Genomic DNA, 13,677 nt, shown 5'->3' on the forward strand with positions numbered 1-13,677 from the left:
TTTTTCTTCTTTCCTCACTCCTTCCCTCTCCTTTCCTGGACTCTTTCTCCTGTTCTTTTATAGCTTAAGTCCCTCTCCTTCTCCCCTCTCTCCTGAACAGTACCTCTAAACTCCATTCCCCCTTCTTAAGGAAATCAGCCAGGCCTCAGATGGAGCTGTCGTCCTGACAACCCAAAGGCGCATCAGGCTTTCATTGAGGCTCGCTGCTGCTGAAGGGGGCAGTTGTGCAAAGCGAGGGGCCACGTCGAGGGGAGGGCAGAGGGGATGACGTGGAGGGGTTGTTGATAACCAGCAGGGTCGGGGGTTGGGGGGGAGGTGCTGAGCAGAGAGAGCGCCGGGGACTGGGAGAAACAGGAAAGGGAGGAGGGGGAGAGAGGCTCTGGGTTGCTGCTGCTTCTGCTGCTTCTGCTGCTGCTGCTGCTGCTGCTGCTGTGTGGCTGTTTCTGTACACTCACTGGCAGGCTTGGTGCCGGCTCCCTCGCCCGCCCGCCCGCCAGCCAGCCTGGGAAAGTGGGTTACAGAGCGAAGGAGCTCAGCTCAGACACTGGCAGAGGAGCATCCAGCCACAGAGAGACCAAACAAGAACCCCTTCCTTTGGCTTCCTCTTCAGCTCTTCCACGGGGCTTGCTATTTGCACTCTTTTGAAATTGTGCTGCTTTTACTTTTCACCCTTCTGCTTGGGTTTTATGAGGGCTTTGTTAAGTCTTAGAGGGAAAAGAGACTGAGCGAGGGAAAGAGAGAGGCAAAGTGGAAAGGACCATAAACTGGCAAAGCCCGCTCTGCGCTCGCTGTGGATGAAAGCCCCGTGTTGGTGAAGCCTCTCCTCGCGAGCAGCGCGCACCCCTCCAGAGCACCCCGCGGACCCGCACCTCGGCGTGGCCACCATGGTCGGGAGAGTTCAGCCGGATCGCAAACAGTTGCCGCTGGTCCTACTGAGATTGCTCTGCCTTCTTCCCACAGGACTGCCTGTTCGCAGCGTGGATTTTAACCGAGGCACGGACAACATCACCGTGAGGCAGGGGGACACAGCCATCCTCAGGTAGGGCTTTCGGGCAACTTTTCTGCTGCGCGCGTCTACGTGTGTGTGTGTGTGTGTGTGTGTATGTATGTGTGTGTGTGTGTGTGCGCCTGATCTCCTTGAACTCCGGCTCCTGATGGTGCAGGTTTGTGGGGGGTGTGTGTGTGGTGTGTGTGTGTGTGTATGTGTGTGTGTCCCCGTTTTACTGACTGGTTGGCATTATAGCTAACCAAATTCAAGGGAATTCTGGTCCCTGTCAAGCAGCAGTGGTGTTGGTTAAGTGTTGTTCGGTTCTTAGGACCTTGTTTCTCTTACCAAGGAAGCCTAACTTCACCCATGACATTAGTGGCTTCTGGGCAGTATTCTTGCTATTGTTATTGCTGTTGCATTGCACTTGAGAGTTTTGTTGGGATTCCTTAATTCTGAAGAAAGGTTGTTGGATTATGGCTCTCAGAGAGTAGTACACAGTACTGCATTCTCCTTGCTCCTCCCGTGTGTGTGTGTGTGTGTGCATGCCAACACACACACACACACACACACACACACACATCAAGGCTGTGTGTGAGGGTTTCTGATAGAAGACTTTCTGTACGGATCTTCTAATTGACATGGAGGGCAATAAATCAATCTTAGAACTTTGGTTGGTTACTGAGCCTTTTCTGGAATGTGGATATAAATCAACACAAGATATGAGGAGCAGAAAGAAAAGGAACTTGCCAAACTGCTGATATTTAGAGTAGGAGTGTTAAACACAGAGGTTGGGAAAGAATTAACCTGGCATACAATGGAGATTTCAAATTGATTATTGACTTCAAAGTGTTTTTTTCTGTGCAGCTCTGCCAAACTCTAAAATAATTTGAGATTGAAATTTGGAAAGGAAGAGTCCCAGGTCCTTGGGAGTTTGACCCCTATCAGGTACTGGGAGCTAGAGAGACTCAAGTGAGACCTAGTCATATTTTTATTTCTAAAATGCTCCAAGGTTATTTTTTGTGCTTCTCTTCTCTCTTCCTCCTCTCTACCAACTGTACCTACCCCTTGTTCTTTTTTCTACCTTTCCTTGAATTTCTGGCAGATGCTAACAAAAAGAAAGAAAGAACCACTCTCCTTGGAGATCTTTTAAAATCTCATTTCCTCCAAATAAAATGACCCAGTGTCAGTCTGTCTATCTAGCTAATATTGCTTGTTGTGGCAATAAAAACACAGTATACGATAGAAAATAAACCTCTAATCTGTGTGCAAGGAGCTGATAGTGCATAAACCCTGGGGCATCAGGGAGCAGTTCTCTAGCAGAGCTGCCGACAGCAGCAAAGTTTTCTTTCTTTTTCTCAGAAATAAATTTGGTTGGCTGTCACAGTGTCCTGCTTTGGGAGCTCTAGCCTTGTTAGAGAGGAAAGTGTGCGTTGTGTGCCGTGCATTGCGTGTGTGTGTGTTTTGTGGGTATGTGTTTCTCCAGATTGTAAAAAGTGAGAAAATGCTAATGTGTAAGCACTCCTTTCTTCATTTCCTGAGCATTGGTGATTATGAATCCCAAAGATCCTACTATCCAAAGCAGATTTTCCCTCCTAGCTCTTCAGCCTTATAAACCTGCATGTGTGATTTATCCACATGGAGTAGTAAGATTTATAGAGTAATTTATCTGTTTGCAAAGGGATTCGGACATGGTGCAGAAAATGTTTTTGCAAACACAAAAGCATGCCATTTCGATTGCTAACATTCATAATCCATAACATCATTAACCCTTTAATGGTGAAGCACTCTATATGAATGTATGCTATCCCTAGAAATTTTGTTCACTGGTTACAAGATTGAATATGAGAAAAATGAATAACTTGAATGTATACGTTTTTTATTTCAGTGTCCTTGAGCTTTGTAAGGTCTTTCTAAGTTAGCGTCTCCTATACCTTAAACTATAGTTGTCTAAGAGTTAGATAAGTATAGAAATGTTAATTCAGAAGAATAAAAATATTCTTATACTTTTGTACAGAGGCAATCTCACCGTATACATATCTATGGATGATACATATGTGCTTTTGTATGTCTATGGTGCAATAGAAACAGAGTTTTAAATGTTACACTTTAGCAGACATTACAGTGTGGAAATAGGGACTATGAGAGAAAAAATAAACACAGAACCACTTATTCTCTGGGAAAGAAACGATAGACAAACAGAGCATGCAAATAAGTCGCCTGTGAAACACCATTTCTTTTCCAGACCTCACCTTACATGCCCTCTTTTTTGTTTCCTTGCCTCGGACAAGGGTTTATTTTGGGGTTGGTGGAGCTTCATCCGAATTAACTATGGAGAGAATTCCCTTTGTTTTCTTAGCTGACCTTCTTCTCAATCTCTTTAAATCCAGTGAGCTTTGTGGGTCAGTTTCCTGGTGAAGAATGGTGCTCTTGCTTTCTGTTTATAAGGCCAGACAGGGAAAGGCGTGTTTTCACTTTATTTGTGACATTTTACTGGGTGCATGAGCTTTCAGGGGAGGAAAGGAAGGAGACCTCGATTCATTGGAAGCCACAGTAGATGTTTGGCACTGAGAAAGTGAAATGGCTAGGAGAAAAAAAATAATTCTCTTAGTGAGTCTGTGGCCCTGAATAATCTGAGACGGCAACAGGAGACAAGGGAGGTTTGTAATTCTGGTGATCCAGTGACAGGAGTTCAGCTGTCTGTCCCCAAAACACTTACCTTCACTGACTTAAAGTTTTCTGTGAAACAAGAGTTTCTTTTGGAGATTGATGCTCATTTTTATATAATTATGATCTTTAGTGTAATTATGCATCAGATAGGAGAGTGCACACTAGTCTTCAGGTCTTGCCCTGCAATTTCTATCATTTTGAAAATAATAAAAACGATATAATTATGGTGACAAAACTGGAGGGAAAGAGAGATAGCCTCCTGTATATATACCTAACTCAATTATTTTCTAGAGGAGATTACAGATCTGTATGAGAAATTATATAAAGAACTAAAGATAACCACAATACCAACTTCTTCTATCACAGGGACAAAGAATCAAAGTGTGATTCATGGCCGGGCGCGGTGGCTCAAGCCTGTAATCCCAGCACTTTGGGAGGCCGAGACGGGCGGATCACGAGGTCAGGAGATCGAGACCATCCTGGCTAACACGGTGAAACCCCGTCTCTACTAAAAAAATACAAAAAAACTAGCCGGGCGCGGTGGCGGGCGCCTGTAGTCCCAACTACTCGGGAGGCTGAGGCAGGAGAATGGCGTGAACCCGGGAGGCGGAGCTTGCAGTGAGCTGAGATCCGGCCACTGCACTCCATCCTGGGCGGCAGAGCGAGACTCCGTCTCAAAAAAAAAAAAAAAAACAAAAAAAAACAAAGTGTGATTCATAAAGTAGTGGCAGCAGCACAGCAGCCTTGGAGGTCCTCCCTAAATAGAATAACCAGAATCTGCATTTATATTTGTGTGCACAGGAAAGAATGAGACATGCTTATCCACAGGACTTCAGTCATGAAGCTGCTTCAGGTGCTTTACTAAACAGAGTCTACCTGCCTCATTACCAGCTCCCACAGGAGTAAGAGTTCAATTACTGGATAAGTTTCTAATACTGTTTCTTCCCTCTCTACCGTCATACCCATAGAGATTCACCTCCTGCTTAATATTGGCAGGTTGAGACTATGTATTAATAGTTCTCTTACAAGTCAAAGAATAGTGGAAATAGAGGGTGTTTCAAACCAACCTTTAAAATTTCATTTTTAGTAGTCCTACTGACCATATTTTCAATGTGAGTGGAAGATTTCTGGAAAGATAATAATAAAATATTTGACCACAAAGAATCATGCTAGTTTCATAATACATTATATTGTCACATATCTATTCATAAGGCAACTTTGTAAGACACACATACACATGTGTATCTGGATATAAAACAAGTGGACATGTGATAAAATACAGGGACTTCACACTTGTGATTTTAAATATTCTAAATTCAAGGTAATAAAATTTTATTTACTTCGTAATTCTGACCCTATTTGATGTTTACATGATATTATAATACTTTTAATGTTAATAACATTGTTCCCAGTTAAATGTCAGCATACCTAGCAAGTATTAAAGATTCCCAAGGAAACTAAGCATCTAAATGCAGAATAGCTAATATTCAGTTTTTTTCCAAATTTGGGATCTTTAATTCCCTGTTTGTTTCTACACCAAGGGGGGAAAAGAAGAAACAACAAAAGAAGATGTGATTCTTTGATAGTAAAATGTGAAGATCAAAAAAAAAAAAAAAAAAAATGTGAAGATCTTGTTCAAATTTCTGTTTATCTTCTGTAAGTCATCTGGAATGCCAATATTCACTAAGAAAGTGTCAACACTCAAATTCTTGACACGATACGTGATTTTCTATGACTTACAATTCACTATTTGAAACAAACTGTGGGCATGGGCCTACTGGGTAAGTTTGTGACCATCATGATGTTTTCTTTTTCTGTAGTTAAATCACTAAATGTAATCAAAATTTGATGGTTAGCCCTGATACTTTAAGGATCATGCATTGCCGATAAATCCTTTATCAGATATACTTAGTAGATAATGGAGTATAGCATACTATATGTCATCTAGGAATATGGCATATTATATACATTTTGTTAAAGAATATTTATGTACCTGTGAACTTTATCATTTGTTGTCATTTATGGCCTGAGAAACACAGTGGGCAAATCTCGTAAGAAAATGGCAAATTGTGGCCATTTGTTTTTCTGTAAGTATGGGACATATAAGTGCGTCTATACACACATGCAATACACAAGAGATTTTTATTTTATGTGGTTTGACTTGGAATGACATATCTGTAGAATTGTGGAAAGAACCAAAGGTGACTAACTCATCCACTAAGTCACTGGTGAGGGTTAAATGTTTGTGTTTCTCAAAGCTGATTCCACATAACAGCAAACTCAGGCCAAAAAGGATTAGCGCTTTTTACTGTGGTCTCTGAGAGTGCCAAATACAAAGGGCTGTGACTCACCTGATAGGAGGTTGCCTGAATATCCTTGTCCCTCTCCCTGTCATCATCTGAGCCTCAGAGATATCCCTTCTCCAGGGCATGATTTAGAGCTTATAGCCATTGGCCCTGTTTTTCTCTAATGTCCTGCCTGTTAGTTTGTACGACTCAGAAGATCTGGGCTCTGAATTTGGATCTATACTTGCATGCTATAACTTTAAGCAAGTCTCTTGAATACTTTGAGCTTCAGTTTGATTTACAAAATGCTAAAACTATCGGCTGGGTGCGGTGGCTCACGCCTGTAATCCCAGCACTTAGGGAGGCTGAGGCCAGGGAATCACAAGGTCAAGAGATTGAGACCATCCTGGCCAACATGGTGAAAACCCATCTCTACTAAAACTACAAAAATTAGGTGGGCATGGTGGTGTGCACCTGCAGTCCCAGCTGCTTGGGAGACTGAGAAAGGAGAATTGCTTGAACCCGTGGGGCCGAGGTTGCAGTGAGCCGAGATCGTGCCACTGCACTCCAGCCTGGTGACAAAGCGAGACTCCAACTCAAAAATAAATAAATAAATAAAAATGCTGAAACTATGTATTTTAGTTACCCTACAGGGTTGTTTTAAGATGCTCACAGGAGGTAAGGTAGAAGTTTCTTGAACTGTAAAGTGCTACACAAATATAAACAATCAATGGCTTTTCAACCACATACAGCCAGTTATTTAGACTTCAGGGAATTCTTTTTTGTTTTTTTTTTTTTTAGGCCAGTGTGTCTCAAATTTCAGTGTGTATGTAAAGTATATGGAGGGCTTGCTATAGCAGATTGCTTGACCTCCATCGCTGGAGTTTTTGAGTCTACAGGTCCCTGGTAAGTCTGAGAATTTGCATTTCTCACAAGTTCTCAGCTGATGCGGATACTACAGGATACTACAAGTGTGATCCACAGATGGGCATCTTAAGTATCACATAGTTGCCTGTTACAAAAACAAAATCTCAGGACCTGTGCTGGAGGGACTAAATCAAAGTCCACATTTTAACAAGACTAGCGATTCGCCAGCATACTGATGTTGGAGAAGCACTGCATTAGATAGTTCACAGCCATGGGAGTACAGTACTGTCAGCTGCGGAACTTTTAAAAAATACTGATGCCACATATCCTCTCCTCTCAGAAATTTCTGATGTGGTTTGTTTGGGGAAGGGACTGGGCACAGGTTGTTGTTCTTTTGTTTTTTAATGATTCTACTATGTACATAGAGGTAAAAACCAGTACCTCACTGGATAAGGAATCTCTTTTACAAATCATTTTCAGGGCAGCACTAAATAGACATCAGTAAAAAAGCTGAAGTCACGTTGTACCATTTGAGAAGTATGTCAGTAGCTAAAGATGAACAAATTCAAACAGGAGAGAGGAAATAGACCACCATAAACCCATTTGTTTGTTACACAATTTCATCATTATAAGGCCATGGAAAATGGGGTGACTTTCTTTAATATGAATCAGATTTACATAATTTCTATCGAAATAACATAAAGCTTCTTCTGTGCTGTCTTATTTGAATTAGACAAGATACAGAACTGTTCTAAGTTGTTTTTTTGTTGCTTCTAATGCTATCACTAAGGGAGAAAAGAGACAGTATTTAGACAAGGAACATGGCTTCTGTGCTAACATATTCAAGCATGGTAAATTCTGTGCGCTTATATATATGAATATGTGATTTGCTAAATAATTGTATTTGTATAATTCATCTCAATTTTATTATATATTGATTTCTCTTTAGTTAAAACTTATAGATAAGCCTGTGTCACAGATAAAAGACTTTTCATAAAGGATATAATAAGTTCAAAATGGTCAAGAAGTAGTCAGAAGACCAACCTCTAAATAGCATGAAAGACTCTAATCTATTAAATAAAGGTAACTGACAACTATTTTTGCCTACTATACAAACTATTTTTATGATCAAATGATATCTGTATCAAAGTATTTTATAAACTATGTAATGGTGTAAACTATAAGCTCTTAAGACTATAGTCATATTTACAGCAGGATATAACTTTTAGAAAATTTTAAAAATGTAAGAAAACAAGATTTGTATTATTATTTCTGTGCTACACATAGGCCAGTTGCACTACAATGTTTTTATTATTTTGTTTCAATTCCTTTAAAGTCACAAGTATCTTATGATATAGTTGAGTTTCTTATCAAGAGTGCAGGGCAAGTAGCCTTTTTTTTTTTTTTTTTTTTTTTTGGTAGTTACCTGTAATTAAAACTTAACCTCCAGTTAATGTGTGATTAACCTTTACATAATAAACCCTTTACTTCGGGTTTTGTTAATTACTGTAGGGAAACTTCATAGAAATATAGAATAGGAAAGGTCTTGGAGATTAGGCAGTCCACCATCTCATTTTAAAATGAGGTAACTGAGAAGAGAAAAATTTAGCTCATTGTCCAAAAACTTGAGTGATCAATTGAGAATTAGAACTCATGTATTTTAATTTTCATTTCACAGTACCACTTGAGATTACCTTTTTGGTTTTCATTTTATCTGATGAAATGCCATTTTTATTATACATAAATGTATGCTTAAAAATGTCTTTTTCTCCTCTTCCTTCCTCTCTTCTTCTCTCCTCTCCCCTTCCCTTCTCTCCCCTCCTCCTCCCTCCAACTCGTCCCTCTTCCCTTCTCTCCTCCCTTCTCCTCTCTCCTTCCTCTCCCCTTTTCCCTCTCTCTCCTCCCTGTAAATCAAATCTGCATTTACCTGTGGAGGATCATCCAGTTAGTGTTGGTCAAGGAGGATTTGTTTCAAGGAAATGTCCCATCTTTCACATGTCTACCATCTGTCTATACCACATGAGTTTTCCTTCCTCCACTTGAAGCTACCAGCTTATTGGTTTTTATTATTTTTTCTATAAATTATTGGAATACAGGTGATATTTGGTTATATGAGTAAGTTCTTTAGTGGTGATTTGTGAGATCCTAGTGCACCCATTACCCGAGCAGCATACAGTGCGCCGTATTTGTTGTCTTTTATTCCTCGCCCCCCTTCCACTCTTGCCCCAAGTCCCCAAAGTCTATTGTATCATTCTTATGCCTTTGTGTCCTCATAGCTTAGCTCCCACATATCAGTGAAAACATATGATGTTTGGTTTTACATTCCTGAGTTACTTCATTTAGAATAATAGTCTCCAATGTCATCCAGGTCATTGCAAATGCTGTTAATTCATTCCTTTTTATGGCTGAGTTTTTTATAGATAGATAGATAGATAGATAGATAGATAGATAGATAGATAGATAGATAGATAGATAAATAGATTCCACACTTTATCACTTTACCCACTTGTTGATTGATGGGCATTTGGGTTGGCTTCACAGATTTTGCAGTTGTGAATTGTGCTGCTATAAACATGCGTGTGCAAGTATCTTTTTCGAATAATGACTTCTTTTCTTCTGGGTAGATATCCAGTGATAGGATTGCTGGATCAAATGGTAGTTCTACTTTTAGTTCTTTAAGGAATCTCCACACTGTTTTCCATAGTGGCTGTACTAGTCAACATTCCCACCAGCAGTGTAGAAGTGTTCTCTGATCACCGCATCCACGCCAGCATCTATTGTGTTTTGATTCTTCGATTATGGCCATTCTTGGAGGAGTAAGGTGGTATCACATTGTAGTTTGATTTTCATTAGTGATGTTGAGCATTCTTTCATATGTTTGTTGGCCATTCATATATCTTCTTTTGAGAATTGTCTATTTGTGTCCTTAGCCCACTTTTTGATGGGATTTTTTTCTTAATGATTTGTTTGAGGTGGTTGTAGATTCTGGATATTAGTCTTTTGTCAGATGTATGGATTGTGAAGATTTTCTCTCAGTCTGTGGGTTGTCTGTTTACTCTGCTGACTGTTCCTTTTGCTCTGCAAAACCTCTGTGGTTTAATTAGGTCCCAACTATTTATCTTTGTTTTTATTGCAATTGCTTTTGGGTTTTGGGTCATAAAATCCTTGCCTAAGCCAATGTCTAGAAAGGTTTTTCCAATGTTATCCTCTAGAATTTTTGTAGTTTCAGGTCTTAGGTTTAAGTCCTTAATCCATCTTGAGTTGATTTTTGTATAAGTTGAGAGATGAAGATCCAGTTTCATTTGCCTACATGTGGCTAGCTGATTATCCCAGCACCATTTGTTGAAAAGGGTGTCCTTTCCCCACTTTATGTTTTTGTTTGCTTTGTCGAAGATCATTCCTAAAGCTGTTTTCACATTTGGTAGAACCTCTACAAGGATCCCTTGGTTCTCACAACTCCGGCCCCCTTTTAAGAAAATTCCTTTTTTCTTGTTTCTGGTACCTCTGCCTGTTACTCAGTCTTCTCATCTGAATTTGACCCTTTCTCTCAGTTACTACAACCGAATTTCTAAACCTGCTGCCTTCTTATTGTTATTTATGAACTTCTGCCTGATTAGGATGGCTGTAGATATTCTTTGAACATCCTCAAGAGGTTCTCTACTCATTAGACTCCCTGTAGATTTATTATTTAAAATCCTTTGAGGAAGGCAGAACTTTTTTTCCCCCAGTAGATACAAAATTTGCCTTGGGCTAACAATGAAGCTGATGGTGGCCAGTTAAGAGGAACTGAGTATAGATCCAGCTCTGGCTCCTGAGTAGTGAGGCAGTGTGCAAAAAGCCCTCTTGCAGGTGTCTAGTGGTTTCTGGTGTGGCACGCAGGACAAGATCTCTTGAGCTTTTCTGAGCAGTGAGAGGTGGGGCCAGAGACATCCAACAAGGTCTTATCAAGAGAAGGACAAAGCACAATAAGGAGAAACAACAGGCCAGCACCCCCTAGTTAGTCCCACAGGGAGGCAGGCAGGGGTGACACGGAGGTTGTCAACTGGTAGTGAAGACTCAGTTACAAGCCCCAGGAGTTCAGGAAAGGAACAGAGTCCTTGGGACAAGAGCTGATTTGAACTTGAGTCCTCAGGAATTAGGGACTTAGACCTGAGCACATTACCAAGATGGGTAACCTGGTTAAGGAGTAAAAGAGAGGGACCCAGTTTTTAGAGCTGAAGCTCTGTATCAAAGCTATGGTAACCCAGGGATGACTTGAAGGTTAATCTCAAAGTGTGGAGCTCCATCTTTTCAAACTCTTACTGTATAATCTCAGATCATAAAACCTGGTCTAGCTCTGTGGGGAGAAGATGGAGACAAAGGTCTGACTTTAAGTAAGAACTGAACTAGTGCTTCTTCCTGCCTTATTTAAGTTTACCAGATCACATCTTCAGTCTACTTAGAACTTCTAGACTTCATGAAATTGGCAGAATGAAGGACCGGAGATGGCCTATGCAAGACCTGTGGTTTTCCAGTATTAGTCTAAATGTGTCACTCGATCCTTCCAAGAACATCCACCATAAAGTCAAAGCCCCGGCCGGGCGCAGTGGCTCACACCTGTAATTCCAGCATTTTGGGAGGCCGAGGCTGATGGATCACGAGGTTAAGAGATCGAGACCATCCTGGCCAACGTGGTGAAACCCCGTCTCTACTAAAAATACAAAAATTAGCTGGGTGTGGTGGCACGTGCCTGTAGTCCCATCTACTCAGGAGGCTGAAGCAGGAGAATTGCTTGAACCTGGGAGGCAGAGGTTGCAGTGAGCCGAGATCGTGCCACTGCACTCCAGCCTAGCAACAGAGTGAGACTCCTCCTTCTCCTTCTAACCCTCAGTCCTCCAAACATCTTTACTAGGTTACCTCTTTGCTCCTCCTTCAAGACTTAAGACTCAGTTCTGGTGCTGTCTCGTTCAGGAAATCCTCCTTAATTCTCCCAAGCTAAGCTAAGTATCCTGTTTATTATCACTGCTAGCCTCCCTGAATCCTTTAAACTTTGCATTTACTACATGTCTTAAAAACATCTTGTTTACTTGTGTCTTGCCTCAAATATAGGCATCTCATTTACTTTACCTTTTCATCCCAGAATTTAGCTCAGTACCCTTGAATGCTCAAATAAATATTTGCCTACTGAATTGAACAGAGAAAGATGGTTGTACTATAAATCAAGCTGACTAAAGTTGATTTATAAAAGAGGAAACACATTAGAAGAATATCAGACTGAAGGAAGATATTTTGATGAAGTCAGCCACCACTGAAGTAATTGTGGATGTGGGGTTGAAGAGGGTCCAGTCGTAAAATCAGAGATAGATAATTCTCTGATTATTGGTAGGGTAAAAAGGTTTGGTTAGAAATACCTTCAAAATTTCCCATTGCGGTCATTCTTTTCAGAATTGTTTTTTAGAAAATGAGTAGGGCAAATGGGGGTATTTTGGGAAGGATCCCAAAGTTTCAATGTTACAGACATAGGGACCTAGATAAAGCACGCCCTTTTCTTAGGTAAAATAGTAGTTTCTGACAGAACAAGGATTCACTCAATGGCCCTGAAGTGAGATATCTGTGAAGAGGTCAGTATCCTGGGTAGCTCTGAGAAGAAGGAATCTACCTTCCTGGAGTGCTAGATGGCTTTCTCCCTCTACAGGTGACTGAATTTTCAGGAATTAAATAGGGGATTTGGGAATTACTTAAATAGCGGGATTGTGCGCAACAGGTGTATTCATCTCCATCGATCCATTCTAGTTTCTTTTGAAATGAGGCAATGTGCATATCACTTACATTTATTTGACTAAAAGTGGTTATTAACACTGATAGTGATGTTTACCTGGGCATGGCATCTTAAAGCTCATTATGCATTCCTGGAAAAATTAAAACTGGAATGTTCAGTGGAATTTGTAATAATCCCAAATTTCCTTCTGTATATCTTTCCCTCATGCACAAGGGTATTATTTATGTGAGATTGGAGGGAAATGAATAAACCTGAGGAAACATGCAACCTAGCTTTCCATAAAATAATGCATTACTGTTTATTTTATTGTAATTGTCTAATGATGCATTTCTATATTGAATCTCTATAATTTGCCTAAAATTAATTCTATCCTTTCTAAAGTTGTACTTTAGTTATGGTACTATTTGCCACCCTATCATACCAGAAACAAAATATTAAATAAAAGAAAGTGATGCAGCCTAACACTAAGTCACGCATAGTAAGTATCTACATGTGAAAACACTGACTGGGAAACATAATTGGTTTCCTGACTTCTGATTGTTTTGTGTCATCACACACACCTCACTCTAGCATATGTGTATTAGGGCTGTTCATTTTATGAGACATAAGCCACATATGGTTGCCAATTTCAGCTGGTGTTTGTTTTGAGATAATTAAAGATCGCTGTCACCTTCTACATGTTCATGATGTAATTGTATAAGCATATCTAAAGATCAGCGTTCTATATTGCTGAATCATTAACTTAGCAGGAGAATGGATTTTTTTGTTTGTCTCTCTTTCTGACCTCTGTTCTACCTCTTTGGGCACTAATATGATGCACTGATCATCACCACAACAATAAACTGCTTAAAGTCTACAAGATATTACTTGATTGGATAAACCTCTAGATTGGGCATGAAAAAATTTAGCCTTTAGTTTTGCAAAAACCATTAACTGTGTAAAGTTAGAAATTAGCTTCCATTGTTCCAACTCCTACTTGGTCTTGTGAAGTGGCTTTATGTTTTTGAATATAGCTGCATTCACAAGAAGAAGAAATGCAAGAAGTTATAAATAGAATGATGATAACCACAATTTTTTTAAAACTCCTATATTATAAATGTCATAATATAGAA

The 13,677-nt window shown here is 40.1% G+C and overlaps 1 protein-coding gene across 2 annotated transcripts in view; it reads left to right on the forward strand.

The window, feature by feature from the left end:
- The first annotated feature begins 362 nt into the window (after positions 1-362).
- LSAM (limbic system associated membrane protein) overlaps positions 363-13,677 on the forward strand; it is a 656,583-nt gene continuing 643,268 nt past the window's right edge. Inside the window, exon 1 of one of the 2 annotated variants that reach the window (XM_011722233.2) lies at positions 363-1,039. In XM_011722233.2, the coding sequence (XP_011720535.1) occupies positions 885-1,039 (155 nt within the window). In that variant the 5' untranslated portion in view covers positions 363-884. The remainder of the gene's footprint in view (positions 1,040-13,677) is intronic. The other variant, XM_011722234.2, reaches the window with a different exon arrangement.

The sequence above is a fragment of the Macaca nemestrina genome, chromosome 2, assembly GCF_043159975.1.
Source record: "Macaca nemestrina isolate mMacNem1 chromosome 2, mMacNem.hap1, whole genome shotgun sequence".
Classification (NCBI taxonomy): domain Eukaryota; kingdom Metazoa; phylum Chordata; class Mammalia; order Primates; family Cercopithecidae; genus Macaca; species Macaca nemestrina.